The sequence below is a fragment of the Neolamprologus brichardi genome, chromosome 16 (genome assembly GCF_056152115.1).
Source record: "Neolamprologus brichardi isolate AB-2024 chromosome 16, ASM5615211v1, whole genome shotgun sequence".
Taxonomy (NCBI): domain Eukaryota; kingdom Metazoa; phylum Chordata; class Actinopteri; order Cichliformes; family Cichlidae; genus Neolamprologus; species Neolamprologus brichardi.
In genome coordinates, this window is record NC_142119.1 from 7,510,301 (window position 1) to 7,528,070 (window position 17,770).

At 43.1% G+C, this 17,770-nt stretch overlaps 2 protein-coding genes across 6 annotated transcripts in view; one reads left to right on the plus strand and one right to left on the minus strand.

The window, feature by feature from the left end:
* Window positions 1-4,262, minus strand: part of myo1b (myosin IB) — a 54,417-nt gene extending 50,155 nt beyond the window's left edge. For 3 of the 5 annotated variants that reach the window (XM_087829601.1, XM_006793650.3, XM_006793649.3), the window contains exon 1: window positions 3,809-4,261. The gene's annotated coding sequence lies outside the window, so the exon portion shown is untranslated. Of the gene's footprint in view, window positions 1-3,808 lie in introns of all 5 variants that reach the window. The other 2 variants (XM_087829598.1, XM_087829599.1) reach the window with 2 other exon arrangements.
* A 637-nt stretch (window positions 4,263-4,899) lies between these two features.
* LOC102781664 (eIF5-mimic protein 2-A-like) lies at window positions 4,900-12,262 on the plus strand. Its single transcript, XM_006793648.3, has 12 exons — window positions 4,900-5,050; window positions 5,706-5,778; window positions 7,485-7,661; window positions 7,841-7,935; window positions 8,014-8,079; window positions 8,190-8,325; window positions 9,722-9,831; window positions 10,079-10,249; window positions 10,545-10,691; window positions 10,980-11,118; window positions 11,417-11,539; window positions 11,676-12,262. The coding sequence occupies exons 2-12, from the start codon at window positions 5,715-5,717 to the stop codon at window positions 11,705-11,707; spliced, it is 1,260 nt and encodes a 419-aa protein (XP_006793711.1). The 5' UTR covers window positions 4,900-5,050; window positions 5,706-5,714; the 3' UTR covers window positions 11,708-12,262.
* Window positions 12,263-17,770: the final 5,508 nt, after the last annotated feature.

The window sequence follows — 17,770 nt, forward strand, 5'->3', positions numbered from 1 at the left end:
GATTTCTCAGTCAGATCACGCTAAGGGGGAAACATGAATACAAAAATCACCATTAGAAGCACATTTAATATTTACAGGTCCTGATGTTTTTTCTGCCCTTCAGTGAGAAAAACGAGTCCAAACAAAGGTCAACAGCCGTGCAGGCACTCACAGGCATGCAAAACACAAATAGTGACAATACTGGAGACACAGCGGAGCCAGTGAACTCGCTGCTGAGAAACCTGTAACGGTTTGAAAATGTCAGTATTTTCAGGAAAGTCGACCAATTAGGCTCTGCATTGTGGCTTCTGATATAATCGCAGGCACAGGTCTCGTGACGCTGCTTTTGGAGCAAATGTTTGGGAATAGAGTGGCATTGAACAGATGATAATAAACATCCATTATGCAGCATAATACTCTGTAAAATTTCCCGCAGATCAGTCTAGCTTTGTCACAGAAAAGTCACAACATGGCACGCTGATGGCGCTGATGGACATTAAAGCCCTCCCTAATGGAGCAGCAGCGTGGCATGGGGCCGTGCCAGAGAGCAGGGCAGGACAATGCAGCGAGGTTTACAGGAGCTCAACACAAGCAGCTGCCTGGAAACTGAACTGGAATTCCTGGGTCCCCAACACTCCAGGTGCAGATCTGTGTGAGGAAAGCTCGGCACGCCGACGGTCCATAGCCGCTGTGACAGCACAGACGCTGAAACTGAATCTTACACTAGATGATAAACAGGAGATCTCACAAATGTGACCCCATTAGCTCCGAACGCACAATCCAGGTCCATCAAAGATGAACCTGCGGCACACACACAAATGCTGTTCTTTATTTACAATACAGCCCAAAGTGCAGGCAGACATGAGGACGTTCAGTCAGGCAAGAAGCAGGCCTGTATCTGGAAATCAAGATGACAAAGTATTACACAATATTTACTCCACAAATCCTGAGAACTGGAGGAGTCAGCTTCTTCTTATGAGCAATGGGGCTTTACATGTTCATGACACAAGCAGCCAAAGTTCTGGTAATACCACGAGAGACTTCCTGAAGTTGGGTTTTTGCGTTCGTTTGCTGTGATCTCAGCCCCACTGAAGTTTTCTTTCTGTTGTACTTAAAGTTATTTAAATAAATCTCTGCAGCTTGCGCTGCTTCCAAACTTCCCAACGAACCATCTGTAAGCTTTGAAGCTCAGCTCGTTTATTAATGAGACAAGACGTTCACACAGCTTAAAAAGAAGTATCTGCAACATTCTCCGAGAAGTCGGGAGTGTCTGGAAATCATTATTCATTTTAATTCCAACAGAAGCGAAAATAAAAGTAAACGGTGCAGATAATAAGCTCCGATAGAGGACTTTATTCAGTAGTTTCTGCTCCTTCAAAAGGTCAGCGCTGCAAGAGCTCGGTGTGACTCACACACAGTGCACTGACCAGGTGAACCGGACCAGCCTTTACAGACCGTTTCAAATTTCATCACAAGAAAAATGGCAGTTACAACCGAACTAAACAACACAGAGCACTGGCATCCTAACTTTATCCACTCTGAAGTTTACTGTGTTTAGTTGTGCTTAGTGCCAACGTGACTGTGCAAGGACAATAAAAAGTTATCTTACGATGGAGCAGATTTAAAGAAAAACTCTTTTAAAGATTTTCTACTTTTTGCATTTATTGTGATCAACTACTATTACTTTATCATCAGGGTTAAACCTCAGCGTGAGCACTCAATCAGTATTGAAATAAGCACTTACTGGGCATTAAATAAAAGGCGCACAGGAGAACGGCAGCACTTTCATATACCGTCCTGCAGGCTGCTCTGAGTTAGCTGCTTTAGTGTTGTCTGCTTCCCTTTATAATAAGAGAATGGGGAAAGCAGCTGCAGCGGACTTGATGAAGCAGTGAGAAATAAAGACGTATGGCATTATTACTCTGGCTCCTCTGGGAAACTGAGGAAGTGAAGTTTAAGCCGCGAAGTCAAATGGGTGGAAAGTTCTCAGAGTTGCACGGCACTGAGAATAGTTCTTTGTTAGGACAGTAAACTCAAGATGAAGTGTGAAAGAAAAAAAAACTCCCCACCTAAAGCAAAAATGGGAGAAAAATCACAATGGGCTTCCAATTTGTCACCATGCTGATGAGGCCGTAACCTGGATGTGGAACTTTTAATGCTTCAAACGTTCAGATCCCCACCCTGCACGAGAGGCTGCTGAAGGCAGCGGAGCATGCAGGCCTCCGTCTATCACAGCTGATGCATGGTTAACACAAGCACACGCCACACTACACCGGGTTGCACAGGCAGGGAAGTGTAAACACCATTCATTACCATGGCGCTGGCTGGGGGACTTTGAACTGCCATCCATTCTGCATTAGGCCACAGCATCCCGCCCCACAGTGTTCATAAAGAGGCTTTTGGCACATGTTACAAAACTGTGGCAACTTGATGCAAGCTGCCCAACAAGCTCACGCTGAGCAGAGCAACTCCAATGGCCGACACGCAGCCCTACTCCAGCTGAGCTAAACGGTTGTTACTTTCCTTTCCAGGAGTCTTTCTTACAGCTCTGAAGGCTTACCACACACTACCTCTCACACTCAGCTTACATCACTGTTTGTTTGATCAGTGCGGGTAATAAAGTTCCCATCTGGTTTCCCAACTGAGAATCTGGCCAAAAGAGGTGGGACATATTTGTGGCAACCCACAAAGGGAAAGATACCAATTTTTTTTTTCTTCTTCTTTTAAAAGGTCTTATCTGATCCTCTTGGGACACCAAGTTCACCAGTGGAATTAGGAGTTGGGGAAAAAAAGAAAAGACGGGAATTAAAAACAACTTTGCATCAAAGGCAGTGAAGCAACAGTTGCTCATTGTTTGGACTTGACTGTTCCATTAACACTCATTTCCAGCTTCTGTGGCACAGAACTATATTTACAGATGTGCTAAGGGAAGCAGCACCCCAAGCAGCTTTTCTCCCTAAAGCAACTGTTTTTCCTTCCTATGAGGTATTTCACTTCTTCTACGAGTTCCAGGCTGGTTCCCAACCCACAGCAGACTCCGGCACAAAACAAACACTTTGTCCAGGAGGAACTTTGGGATGTTCCTCAGAGATGACTTTTATCCATGCTGAGCAGAAATGTTTTCCAGTCAGCAACATTATGACCTCTTGAAACCGGGGGCGCACTGAGGGCTAAGCCCACCTTCACCCACTTTATCCAGGATTTAATCTCACATTGATCCGTCTCTGTATACCTTTAATCCAGGTATTTCCACAGATCATAGAGCGGGCAATGCAAGGATAATTTTATGGAAAAAAAACTTTAAATGATTCCAGAGTTTCATCGTCCTCTGCATGGGTCATTAAATCTGCCATTTCACACACAGAGCTGAACGTTTGGTGACAGCAGCACCTGAAAACGCTCGTTTGAAGCTTGCTGTCCACTGGTTCAGGGTCTGCAGTGGGTTTCTGGCTCCGCTCAGCCACAAAGACGGTTCTTGCCCGCAGATGTAGGCAATTAGCGACAACGGTTTTCAGGAATACTGCTGAATGAGCCGCGGTTTGCAGCAAGAAAGAGACATTAAACTAAATCCCTCCAGCGCTTTCTCCTCCAAGTCATAGAAAAGTAAGAAACACACAGAGAGAAAGAGAGAAACGGACACAAAAAATAAAAACGTATATATGTATCCCCCAACCCCCCTCCTGCACGAAGAGGGGAGGAATGAATGAGTTGGGAAGCAGGCGATCTAAAGAAATGAAAAGTTAACTTTTGAAGAGTTTCCGAAAATGTAACAGCGATAAACCAGAACCAACGGAGAAGAAAAAAGCTTTACACTTCCAGAACAACTTACCGCTTTACCTCTGTGGAAGTTGCTCCCTCTTTTCCTAAATCCACTCTACGGACAAGAAAAAAAAGATCCCGGGATGATTCTCCAAGTTAGGAGAGGCTCCTGAAGCCCTTCCCTGCTGTCTTTGGGTTAACTAGTGTCTGCCTGTATTGGATGAGGCTGGAAGAGGCTCTCATCCGAATCTCAGCACTTTGAATGGAGCTCTGATGGACTTGAGAGCGCAGAAACTGCCGGGCGTAGGGAGTGGCTGGAGAGGCGGCTCTGGGCTAGTCAGCTCGTCCAGTGAGTCCCCTAATCACCTCCAGCGCTGGGAGGTGGTGCCTTCAGGTGTCGTCGGAAACAATGCCACTTCATCTTTTGTCCACTCACATAATAGTGTAACGAAACATCCATTCAAAAAGCAAACAGCGAGCTGCTTCCTCCTCATATTTACTAACTAAACATTCAGGCAACGTGAACTGTTTTAACTGCTCCATGGCTCCTGTGCGGAGAAAAGAGGCGGTTTGCTGCAGAGACATTGAGCGTTGGAAGGATTTTAAAAAAGTAAACTGGACTTTGATTGTTTAAAAGTGAATTTTCATTATGCGGTATTATGATTTGTTAAATTATTCTCACATAAATAACTGTAAAAAGGCGAACTGGTTAGGTTATAGTTGGCCAAACTTGTTTGAAGAAGTTCCCACACGACTTTGGGAATATAACAAAGATTTACGAGGTGAGTGTGAAGCAACATTAAAGTTTTCCTTCATCGTTATATATAGACAGACACTCCATCCACCCGACAGCACAATACCCCCCTCCTGTGTCTTAATACTACATAGCAACGACGATTTGACGAGCTTTTAATGAAACTCTGGGCCAAGTTTAATGGTTAAAGTCGCTCTCTGTGCACAGGAAACTCATATTTGTGATTTTGTTGGGGGGTGTTTGTCTCTTCTTGTACTGATTTACAGATTCGGACTTTACGGTATTTGGGGTTTAAACCAGATTTTCTTTTAAATATCACTCACTCCTGCGTTGCATCCAGAGAAGACATGCAGTATCACTGCATTCACGGCGGTTATTTATTTGGTTTTAACCGCTTAAATTTCGCTCTTCAGTCAAGTGTGGCGACCCAAATAGACTGGGTTAGTGCGCACGCGCGGTTACGTCAACAGCTTCCTCTTCCCTAGAACTGGTTGTACTGGAGTCCAGTTATACTAGTTTCTTTGTCACGGACTGTTTTTGTTCTTACAGAGGATTTCGGTGAGTTTCTGACTAATTTTTTCTCTTTGTGGAGCCGAGCGCTGCTCGCAGGAGTTCAGTTTACTGCGACACTGCGGAAGGAAAATGGATTATAGTTAGCAGCAAGCTAGCACTGCCCCAGTGTTATTGTGTTATCTGAAGTCAGATATCGAGAGTTGGCTCGCTCGGCTTTGTATCAGACAGTCACAGCTGGCCTTTTTTGGGGTGATATTTATAATATGTACAGAGTAAAGTGCTGTTTTTATAGATTTGTGTCATGACAATGAACGAAGGTAGACAAATGTCCTCGTATGGTGCTGTGCATGCACTGCTGCTCGTACATTTAGCACGCATGGTGACGTGGACGATGCTAATAACGGTGGTTACCGCTAACATTTATGGTAAATAGCATTGTTGTTTATACCTGTACGAGTATATGTGTGTGTATACATCCCCAGGGGTGAAGGCTCATACCAGCCTCTGCCCTTCCCTCCCAAACAAATAATGGGGGTGGCTAACATCTGGCTTGTTGCACGTTGCGCTCCCACATGCACACAACATTTGTATGATTCATGCAGATTTGATTATGCATGGGTGGAACTGTGCGGACGGATCCGAGTGGAGTTATTTCCATTGTTGTTTCCTCACACTGAGCTCATTTGTGTTTGTCTTGCAGAGTGTTTTTATGAGTAATCAAAGGCAGCAGAAGCCTACGCTAACAGGCCAGCGTTTCAAAACTCGGAAAAGAGGTGAGAAACCGCCAAGCATCAGTTTGTTTTGGTCACATTAAACACAGGTGGTTTCATCAAGATATACAGATCACGCCCGCCTGTCCTCCCTGTAGCTTTTCATGCTACCAGCAATGGAAAAGCACAGATTGTGAAATCCTGGATTGACGCCAATCTTGATGCCATAATTAAAACAAAAAAATCTTGCAGATAACCAATGACATTTTTCAATTCTGATTCAATTCTATTCTATTTTATTTTAGTGCCTATGTTTTTAATCTTTTACATTCTCTGCCAGCCTTTTGTAACTGGGAACAAATACTTAATATGAAAAAAATATATGTAATATTTAAAAGACTTTTGGCTCTTCATCATGCCAAAAATCTGAACTGAGTCCCCCCTTTTTTCTTTTTTTAAATGAAATCTAGTGAAGTTCAGCTTCACTAGCCACACCGCCAGATCTGCTGAACCAAGAAATTGTTTAATGGATTGCATTTATATAGTTTTAAATAACTTTTCATTTCGAGACCCTCAAAACGCTTTACAATTCCACTATTCATTCACTCTCACATTCACACACTGGTGGAGGCAGCTACAGTTGTAGCCACAGCTGCCCTGACAGAAGTGAGGCAATCAGCCCCTCTGGCCATCACCAGTAGGCGGTAGGTGAAGTGTCTTGCCCAAGGACACAACGACCGAGACTGTCCGAGCCGGGGCTTGAACCGGCAACCTTCCGATTACAAGACAAACTCCCAACTCTTGAGCCACGATCGCCCACCACCCATTTATATAGAAGCTGTCTGGTAAGTGAAGCAGGCTTAAATAAAAGCCATCATGCCATGAGCTGAAGAAACAGCTGATAAACAAAGTCGCTGACATCTCTCAGGCTGGAGAAGGTTACAGAGACGTTTGTAAGGCTCTGGGACTCAAGTGAATCACAGTGAGAGCCATCAGCAACGTGAAGAAAACCTGGAACCGTGGTGAACCTTCACAGGAGCAACCGGCCTACCAAAATGGCTCCAAGAGCACATAAGCGATTTATCCAGGAGGTCACAGACAAACCCAGAACAACATCTAAAGAACTGCAGGCCTCACTTGGCTGATGTAAAACTGAAGCTGTTTTTATGGCTGAGCAGACGTGGTGCATTCGCTGTCTGCTCTAATCTGAGGACTGCCCAGATGCCTGCAGAGAGCTCTCTTGTGAGACTGAGGTAGTTTACAAAGTACATGGTAAAACCAGTTTGTGAGCCACTCTTGCTTGTGCTGTTGTTGATCCATCAGGTAGCTGCAGATAAGAGCAAAGTTCATAAGAAATAAACATGAGAAATAAAAGAAAGCAACAACATATACCAGTTTAAACTAAAATATAAAAAACAAATTTAAGAATGAAGAAAATGGGGTTAACCCAGGACGGTAATTGGGATGTTTTGGTTTATTTGTTTCTTTGTGAATCTGCTAATTTACATATTCTGACTTTTATTATATGAAAGTAACTATATTGTGATGATTTTTGTTTTGCTTTTGTTTCACTATTTGTTTGTTTAAGACTAAAAGAAAACTAAATGAATGAGATGTAAAATTTGTGGGGGTAGGGCCAAACAAGTGTATACTTCTGCCTACTCCCTTTCAAACAAAATAATGGAACAATATCACAAAATGATGCTGAATGTATACATTTGAAATAAGAATGAACTGAACTAATTTGTCTTTTTGTTTGTTTTGCACAGATGAAAAGGAGAGGTTTGACCCTTCCCAGTTTCAGGAGAGCATTGTACAGGGTCTGAACCAAACTGGCACTGATTTGGAAGCTGTCGCAAAGTTCCTTGATGCCTCTGGTGCAAAGCTTGACTACCGACGCTATGCCGAGACTTTGTTCGACATCCTGGTGGCTGGTGGAATGCTGGGTGAGTTGCAGGATTGGCACTTCTTTTACCTTTGCATTATACCATGGTAATAAAATGTGTCCCCCAGGTTAATACTGGCGTGCATAAGTGTCCCCCCCCTGTTTTTGTATTGATGTTGATACAGTGATCAGCAGAGGTGAAACATGTGAAGCGCCTAAGACATGAATGTTTAATTTCAGCCCCCGGGGGTACGCTGTCAGACGACATGACCTGTACAGAGTTCTGTCTCTTCAAAGCACAAGAGGACATGGAGACCATGCAGGCATATGCACAGGTGAATACCACTGTGTTCAGTTCACGTTTTAATATCCATATGTTTTTATGGATAATAAAGCAATTTTTCCCCCTTTAGGTCTTTAACAAGCTCATTAGGCGCTACAAATACTTGGAGAAGGGATTTGAAGAGGAGATCAAAAAGGTTTGTTTCTCTGCATAGCTGAAATCTTGAGCAGTTTGTTTCAGTTTAAAATATAACGAGTACAGTTTTGCCTTTACTGTGGTTCAGCCTGCATGTTTACTGTTTTACAGCTGCTGCTGTTTCTCAAGGGTTTCACAGAGTCTGAGCGCAACAAGCTGGCCATGCTAACAGGGATTCTGCTGGCCAACGGGAACATCTCTGCATCCATTCTCAGCAGCCTCTTCAATGAGAATTTGGTCAAAGAAGGTACTCGGCTTTAATACTCTGTCTGTGTGCAGAATTATGTTCACGGTTTCTCTCCCCGATCCACCATTTATCAGACATTTTAAGGACCGGTACACACACTGTTTGCTTTATCTGGACAGCCTGAATGCTTTGCAGGTATTAATGTAGAAGTAGCAGAGGGACGGGCAGTCATGCAAACGAGTGTTGACAGTATGTAGGCTTTCATTTCAGTCAGAGACTATGGAAAAGCCTTTGATGCCTGCAGACGTGTCTGTTTTCAGCTGCTGGGATTAATCAGGGGGAAAAAATGCTGCAGAAATCTCACATTTTGCTCATTCAGCAGGGCCGAAACGACGCTCAATGAGTGGAACTAAATTATTAAACTTTTAATATTAAACATTGTCACTGCAATGTTATCCTCCCATTTGAGTTGTGGAAGTTGTTCTTTCTCTCGTCATTTACTTGCCATCAGTCACATTTGAATCCATTTTCTCCCTTTTTTTTCCTGAAAGAAAGTCAGCGATGGGAAGTCGAGTGTTTAAAATAACTAAACACACAAAGAAAACATTTGGGGAATCTCCATTAAAGCAGCTGTGTCAAACATCTGCTTCAGGACTGTCTGCTCCACTCTTTGTTTACAAATATAGTTAAATTATAAAATATTTTCTAAAAAAGCTGTTCACCCCTGAGTAACCAAAGTCAATGTAATTGGTCACACAGTGGACTTAAAGTAGAAAACAAGCAGGCTACACACAGAGATACCTAACGTCTGTCCCTCTGACACAGAGTTTGCATAGTTGTGCATGCTGATAGCAGCTGCGTGGTCAGTCATACTAGAAAGATGCGCCTGCGTTACGTTACTACATTTTACACGTGCATGAAGTGAATGCTTAATATTTTCCATTCACAGCCCCCCTAAGGACAAGGGAATTTTAAAAGAAGCTTCAGAGTAATGGAGTAATGGTAATTTCAGTGCAAATAAGTGCTCTTGTTACATGCTAGTATTATTAATGTGTAATGCAGTAAAAGGTGCAGATGGTGCTGTGAAGCTTTGCTTTGAGTGGGCGTTGTCAGCCGGTTGTCTCTGTTGTACCAGAAGAAGAGATTAACCACAAACACAACAGCTAATAAATGTGATGTGTTAATCCGTCAGAATCCACTGCTGCGCTCTTTGAAAGGACCCGACGGATGGTGATGGTTTTACCTTTTTGATCATCATACACTTTTATTTATTTATCTTGTAGATGCAGATGTTTATTTGATTTACCCGTTGGTCCCAACTTGAATGTTTTCTTGTTTGTGGCATTTTTCCAGTTAAGAGCCTCGGTGTTGTGTTTACCGGCGGATTACTTTGACTTTCTTTATCCTGGCAGGTCTGTCAGTAACAGCTGACTCACATTTTTGTGCATTTGTTCAGGTGTTTCGCCTTGCTTTGCTGTAAAACTCTTCAAATCCTGGCTTTCTGAAAAGGACATCAACTCGGTTGCTGCCAGTCTTCGAAAGGTTGGCATGGACAACAGGCTTATGGTGAGAACGACATCTTCGCTACAACATCTCTACGAGGCTTAGGCTCAGCGGCGTTTCCCCATGCCGCTCAGCGGCCTGTCTGCGTATTGTAAATATGACTGCTTAATTACGGCTCTGCATAAATTGAATAGTTTCAAACTATTGTGGCAGTCACAGCAGCTACTGCACCAAAGACCTCCTAATTGCTGATGAAGGCTTGTTCGGATGAATGGGGTCTGCTTCAATGTTTGATTATGTAAATTTGCAGGAACTTTTCCCAGCCAACAAGCGGAGTTGCGAGCACTTCTCCAAGTACTTCACAGACGCCGGGCTCAAGGAGATTTCCGACTTTGCCAGGAACCAGCAGTCCATAGGTGCTCGCAAAGAGCTGCAGAAGGAGCTTGAGGATCTGATGTCACGTGGAGAGCCCCTCAAAGACGTAAGTGTTCGTGTTTTTCCATCTTCTTTTACACAGACTCGCTCCTCGCAGCACACCGCTGTGTAGTAGCACTTAAGATTGCTTTCTGCTTGACCTGTCACCCTTTTGTCTTGAGGAATGGTGAGGAAACGGATGCAGTGGATCAATGGCAAATTCCTGAAATCCACTCAGCCTGAACATATTATCTGCTCCCGCCAACCTCAGTACCCTGCCAGGGTGCTCGTAGGTAATGTCGGCCGTGGTTGCTCTGCATTGTCAGTAACGTTTGTTCCGTCTCTTGGCTTGGATCTTATAGATCATTGCTTACGTCCGAGAGGAAATCAAGAAGAACAACATCTCTGAGCAGACGATGATCGGACTAATTTGGTCCAGCGTGATGAGCTCGGTGGAGTGGAACAAGAAGGAGGAGCTCGTGACGGAACAAGCCATCAAACACTTAAAGGTGACACCTGCGTCACTCTGCTCTTCGTGTTCTTCTTCTCTCCCACGGCAGTTATGACACGATCCGAGAGATCTAAAAAAACGTATGGGTGTCACTCTTAAATTGTGCCTCAGAGATGTTAGAAAATCCGCGCTGCTGTAGGCTTTGAACTCAGCAGAGAAGATAATTGATTTAGTAAGGCAAAGTGGAAGTAGTGGAAGAAATCAGAAGCATCTCCCCCTCCCACTCTGTCAAACTTTCACAGTGGTAAAACTCTTACTCCAGCTTTTCCCTGGTTTCCATCCTCAGCAATACAGCCCGCTGTTGAAGGCTTTTACCTCCCAGGGCCTCTCAGAGCTCACGCTGCTGCTGAAGATCCAGGAGTACTGTTATGACAACATCCACTTCATGAAGGCCTTTCAGAAGATTGTCGTACTGCTCTACAAAGGTGAGTTAATTATGCCCATAAGGCTCCTGTTCCCACCTTCACATTTTGAGGGAGAAAGAGGTTTACTTTGCGGCAGGAAGCGACGCAGGCTTGTGCGACTGATGCCAGATGGCCAGAGATTATAGCCAAAACTTTGCCTTGATTGATGTCATCAACCTGCCTGGTGACATTTGTTTTCCCGGCACCTGCGGACGCATCTGTGCTGTTGGCATCGAGTTGAAATGATTTCTTTTTCTGTTTTATGTTCTTGTTTTTATCTTTGTGTGTTTTTTTTTGTTTTGTTTTTTTTTTCTCCCAGCCGATGTCTTGGGTGAGGAGGCAATTCTGAAGTGGTACAACGAAGCCCACCAAGCTAAAGGAAAAAGCGTTTTCCTCGAGCAGATGAAAAAGTTTGTTGAATGGCTCAAGAACGCAGAGGAAGGTAAGCTCCTCGTTTCTGTCTGCCACTGATGGGAGATGCCCCAAAGCGCGCCTCGTGTTTATGGTCTCTCCAAATGTTAGTAACTAAATGCACGTCGAGTTTATGCGTCTGGTGACGGATGTTTCCTTTCCTTCAGAGTCCGAGTCGGAGGAGGAGGATGCAGACTGAAGACCTCTGCCTATTAAACCATCGAAATTTGTATTTTTAATCAGATGCAGTACAAGAATTTATAACAGACGCCTGTTCTCTAGTTCTTTTCTTTTTCTATTCTCTACCTCTTCATATCTAGTTCGACTGTAATGTAAGGGCTTTAATGGGGTTGTTTTTTTTGATGCTCGTATTCTTCAAACTCCTTCAGGAGCCAATCAGAGTGCCACATTTAAACCTCTGTCATGTGACAAAGCAGAGCGTTTTGGTTTTTTTAAACATGATACCCTTTAAAATTCGACCATGTGAAGGCGTGTTTCAGTCTTTGTGTTTGATCGCTCTTATTCGGTCCTCTGAAGTGAAAACTGTTGATTTGCGTCTCAGATATGTGACAACTTTGAATTTGTTGCCAGTTTTTAAGATTCTTTATCCATTATTGTTAATGGAGCCGTGTCATTATAAACAGCAAATGAACTTTGATTTTTCCATACATCATGTGTAACAAGCACGCTAGCTTTGTAGGGTTTTTCCCCTTTATCGCACATTTTCAAATAAATGGTTTTCATTACTGCCGTATCCGTTCATGTGCAGTTGAAGGTGAATTAAAGGAGCAATTAGAAGATGTGTATGTACACAGATAAACATGGAAAAGTAGAAACTGAGCTCTTGTGTTTGAGATCGCACTAAAGTTTTCACTGTTTGATCTCGGCTGGCCTTATCTAATCATGCAATCAAGAACGGCTGGCTGCCATGCGTGACCCGAGCTGCAAACAAAGATCTCTCTTCACTCCTGTCCCACTTTAAATGGTAATTATGGTTCAGTCAAGCATGTAGGAATGAAAGTGAGATGGTGATTCAAGATGTTATGAAAATGGAGGTCCACATTTATTATAAGAGTCATCTCACAAAGTCTAGAAAGCTTATTGTAATGTTAGCACACGACGAGGAGAGGTCAGGATGTGTTTGTGTCCAGCTCTTTGTGTTTGATCTTTAGTTATTTTAGCTCTATACATGTGGATTTGTTGGAAGCAGAGTGATTGTGTCATCACATCACAAACACTCTAGCTCTCACAGCTGAGTTACAAAAAAGCTGCATAGGATGAACTAGTAATGTTAGCTGTTTTATTCAAATGCGTGTAGTGCAGAGAATTACAGTACATACTGTAAGCACAGCAGAGCAGCGTGTGTACAATCCACCAATAATCAGTTTCCCTCTGTGCCAACAGATGGCAGTAAATCCTTAAGAGACATTATCTCCCCTGTTTAAGCCTCCCAGAGTTTTAGAGTGAAGCTCAAACAGAAATGCCATTTTGAAGAAACCAGACTAGAAAGTATTAGACACAGCACCACTCCAAAGTATTTTCTCTGCCTGTGTGTCCCACGAGGATTTGTTTGCCTTTTGGTTTTATTTAGTCACTGTAAAGAACATGAGACTGTTTGGGAGAGTGACATGCTGCGGGGGGGAGACACGACTGCTTTTCAGATTTGCACATCTGCACGTGTGCAGCACTGAATGGCAATGATGCCTCCCAACTCCACCTCTAACTGTGCAGTAGTTATCTGCTCGCTACCAGTGCTGCATGTCTTCACTCGCTCATTTATATATATATAGTAATCATCTTATTTATTCGCTCCTCCCCGCATGTCGTTGAGTATGTGCACTGCTGCTCATTGAGGGATGCTGCAGTATAATGAGCTGTGCACACCCTGACACATCTGTTTGTTTTGCTTCTCTGCCATTTTCAGCAATTACGTATGCTGCTGGATATACAGTAGGTACTCGCATGGTCTTTTTTCACAGGTGTGTCTCACAGCATGTCAGGGTGCAAAGACTGGTGCTAAACGTATTGGCTGAGACAGACTTAAATCCTGGCTCTCAGTGACAGCGAGGCTGGGCGTGTTTGCATTCCCTCGATGACTTTGTACATGAAGCATTTACACAGAAAATTCTGCTGCCACATAAAAAAATAAGAGAGAAAAATAGACCGGCCTCAGTTGGACTTCCTGCTTGAAGTGAACAGAGCAACAATGTGCCAGGGGAGTTCTGGAGAGCAGTTATTCCGGATTTCACACTGTGGCTTTGGTCGGTAAACATGACTCGGACCGCAGTGCAGAACTCATCTGAATCAACAGAGACAGGGAGAATGAATGAGAAGAGACAGACTCGAGATAATTACTCAGTTTTCATCACAAACTACATCTCGTTCTCCTGAAGAGGCCGCACTGTGTCACATGACTCTGTGTTTGGTTGCTTTTTGCGTTTTATGGAAGTCACCAGGTGAAATATGGAAATCAGGATCAACATGTTGACTGTTTGTCCTCGCATCAGCTTTCTGCTCTTTTAAAGCACTCGCCCATCCTGCCTGCTCTTATTCATAGACGAGTCTGTGTCGGGAAACCAAGACAGCTGAAGAGTTTTTGGGTTACAGGCGTGCTTTTGTCATCGTGGCGCTGTTGGTCCCGTTACCCGGATGTAACGCTGCTTTGTCTCACTGAGGCACACATAGCTGCCTTTTTAATGTCTGGGCCTGACACTTTTATTCTCAAGGTGATTGATCATGTATAATGATACCATTGTAGCGGGAGCTAATTACAGAAGACAGCGACGTCGGTTTGAACCTTTCAGGCCACCGTTGCTGCTTAACTGAGAATGCTGCACAGTCAAGTTTGGTTTTAGCTTTAAGAAAGCAAATGAGAACGTGCCCACTGACACATTTCTTTATTTAAACATGTTGAAACGTTTAAATTTAAAATAGATTTTATTTATTTTGAGTTGGAATCGGTCCATTTTTGTTCCTTACGTCACAGAGGATGAACATAAGTCATTCACAGCTGATGCGCTGTGGGTAAAGGAGGTGTGCCATCATAAACTATAAAGACTTTTTATTAACGCCTGACTGTAGCTCTCGTTTTCCGTTTGCATTTCACTTTTCTGTATTAAAAACCAAAGTAATATCCGAGCAATGAAATGTGTCCGTTTCCTGCTGGAAAAAGGGAAAAAGCAGTGATACATCTACAGCTTAGAAACTGAGCATTTGGACAGTTTCATAGAATCACAGTCAGAGATTTTTCTCTTCCATACCAGATAAATCTGCATCCTTTAATCATTAATCTGCCTTTGGATATTTTTCTGTGCTCACCTTCTTTCAGTACCTTTTTATGCTTTGCCATTTCCTTTTTTCACAGATTTATTATATTACCATATTATACGGTCACCTCTTCACTCCACAGTATAAAATGCACCTCAGACTCTATGGCAACATTCAATCCTCAGTCATGATCTCTGAGTGGGAGGTCTTTGTGCACAAACAATGAACACTCAGACAGCTCACAATCAACCAAGAAGCATTTAGTATAAAGGGTACACAGTAAAAAAAAAAAAGGCTTAGGTGATCCTTCTATAAAATCAAAAATGAGACGGCTAAACGCAGCGTGCGATCTGGACGGAGCTACATCGCCGAGAGAAAGGAGTCATAATGGCAACGGTGAAACGTGCCCGTGGTGCACGTAGGGTTGAGTGATGCAGTGTTCACCACAGCCTCAAATGAGAGCATCTTCATTCCCCAAAAGCCCCTCACACAGCTTGTGGGGAAAACATGGAGTGTGGGTAATGGCCTGGCTGTGAGAGTCCGGGGATTTAGCAGCTAGACTTAAGTCAACTCTGAGGCTCATCACAAACATCATTACTTTCTCCTGGCTTGTCCTTTTCCCTCTTCGCTGGCCCCAGTCTGATAGCTGTGTACAAACGACTAGAAGCAAAGGGAGGAATGGCCTGGTTTGATAAAGAATGATCGACTCAAGGATTGCCATTTACTGGGTAAGTGCTGGTCTGTGGCTCTGTATCCACAGAATAAAGCTTGTGGCATCTTGTAGAGCATATGTGATTAACCATCCCGGCTGATGTGGCTCACACTGCCTATTCAGGCGTTTGCACCACATAGTCCAACATATAACCTTTGTCGTGGTTTATCAGGACACTTCTGCAGCTGCAGTAACTGATTTTGGTTGGAGCTTTGCACAAACTTAAGAGGGAAGGGGCCGGTGCTTTGACAGAATTCCCGTGGGAACACCAAAGCTACATCACAACGCTTTGGCTCTGACAAACCACACAGATAACTTGCAAATGGAATGAAAGTTTGCGTCTCCACAATGTTTTTAACGAGTCTCCCTGGAGTGTCGCGTAATGACTGTGACTCCAGAAAGCAGAGAGAGTGCATGTGTTTGGTCTGCATGCAGCTTTTTGCTTTCTTTTGCCCGTTTATGCACCAGTAGCTCAAGGGACTCAGACTGTCTGCAGAAAGGCATAAAAAAACTACAAAACTGTTTGTGAGGAACGGCAGAGCCGGGAGGAGGAATCCAGTTAATGTTAAATCACTCGTAAAAAGTTACATAGAAAATATAAATCAATAAACTCACACAAACATAAAGAATGTTGACATTTTCTAACAGATGAGATACAAAAACAGATTTTAATCAAGAGCATTTTTAAGGGTCTGTGTCTTTTGTCCTCGAGGTGTGAAGTAAGTTTATGTTTCGAGGCACATTTTGCATATTTTCCTTAATTTATACTTTCACTATAGTTTATGTCCTTAAACAATTTGAAACAGAAAAACTGCAAAAGTAACAAAGTCAATGATTTAAGTGACTTGATTAAGTAATTAAGTGACTTGTGAAAAGAAAAAGATTGTACAGAGTTATGAAAGGCAGAGCGCTCGAAACAAAGAAATACTTCAACTAAATGATTAAATCGCACCCTAACATTGGATAACGTACGACACAGAGAGAGGTAGCTGATTATCTGTGATGACTAAAGATACAGAAAATCTTTTTCCAGCTCTTCTTAACTAAAATAGTTTTCTTAAAATGGCTAAACACGGTGCTAACTGTAACGAATTCTGCCTCCAAATGGTGTCGTCAATGCAGGAAATCAAAGAAGACCAAAGCTGACCTAAACACAGACTGTCCAAAATATTAAACATGATCCTAAAACAGATATCTGCATATATGTAAATATATCTTTAAGCTTGGGAAAGGAATGAACAGTGTTCTGGTTTCAGGCTGCTTCAGCTGCGATCCTCATTGTTTTAGGTGATTCCAAATAAAATAACTCAGCTCTCGTGTTACAGTTTTTCCTGTGGATGCAGAACAAAAGCTAAGTTTAGTAAATGATGCTACATTGCTTCTGTCTTGATGCAAGATCAGTCATCCAGGATACATTCGGTTAGCTAACGTATCCTAACATAAACTTGGTGTTTTGATACTTTTAGGGTGCCAGTCCCTTTTCTGTGCTTCCCAGCTAAGACATCGATTACTACAAACTATAGATCCTATCATTAGCTGGCTAACGTTCCCAGATAGCAGCCAAAAGTATCCAGTCACCTCTCCAAGTCACTGAATTCAGGTGTGTAAAATCAAGCACCTACTGCAGACTGCTTCTACAAACGAAAGAAGGACACGAGAAGTGTCAGCGTGGTACCGTGATAGGATGAAACCTGTGCAAGTCCAGTCCTGAAATTTCCTCACTACTAAATATTGCACATTTAGCTGTTAGAGGTCTTCTACCAACGTGGAAGCGATGGGCAATGACAGCACCTGAGCCGTGACGTGGTGGCCGGAGCAGAGCAGGGTCAGGCTCATAGAGCAGAGGCGGTCGCTACAGACCTCCAAACTTCACGCGGCCTTCAGGTTAGCTGAAGAACATCTTTATCGTCTAAGCCTTTCCTCACCCAGGACAACGCAAAGCTTTGGATGCAGTGGTGTACAGCACGCTGCCAGCGGACTCCAGAGAAGTGGACGAGTCTGTGTTTGGCAACAGTTCAGCACTGTGGTTGGATGTGCTGCTTTCTGACATCTTTCAGTCTGCTTCATTTTGTCAGACAGCTTCTATTTAAGTCATTTCTTTATTCAGCTTTATTCTAAAAAGTCCAGTTAATCACAGTTAGTGAGCGATTTAACAAGAAGGGGCAATTACTTTTCCACACAAGGCCAGGTAAGCTTGTTTTTCCCCTTAATAAATGAAATCTTCAGTTATAGACTTCATTTTAAATTCCCCTGGTTATCTTTGCCAAATATTAAAATTGGACA

What these genes read in the sequence shown, in the direction of transcription:
- LOC102781664 (XM_006793648.3), top strand. Translation starts at nt 5,715, where the DNA reads ATGAGTAATCAAAGGCAGCAGAAGCCTACGCTAACAGGCCAGCGTTTC. An exon ending in AAGCCATCAAACACTTAAAG is followed by an intron (nt 10,692 to 10,979) that starts GTGACACCTGCG and finishes TTCCATCCTCAG; the next exon opens with CAATACAGCCCGCTGTTGAA. An exon ending in TGTCGTACTGCTCTACAAAG is followed by an intron (nt 11,119 to 11,416) that starts GTGAGTTAATTA and finishes TTTTTCTCCCAG; the next exon opens with CCGATGTCTTGGGTGAGGAG.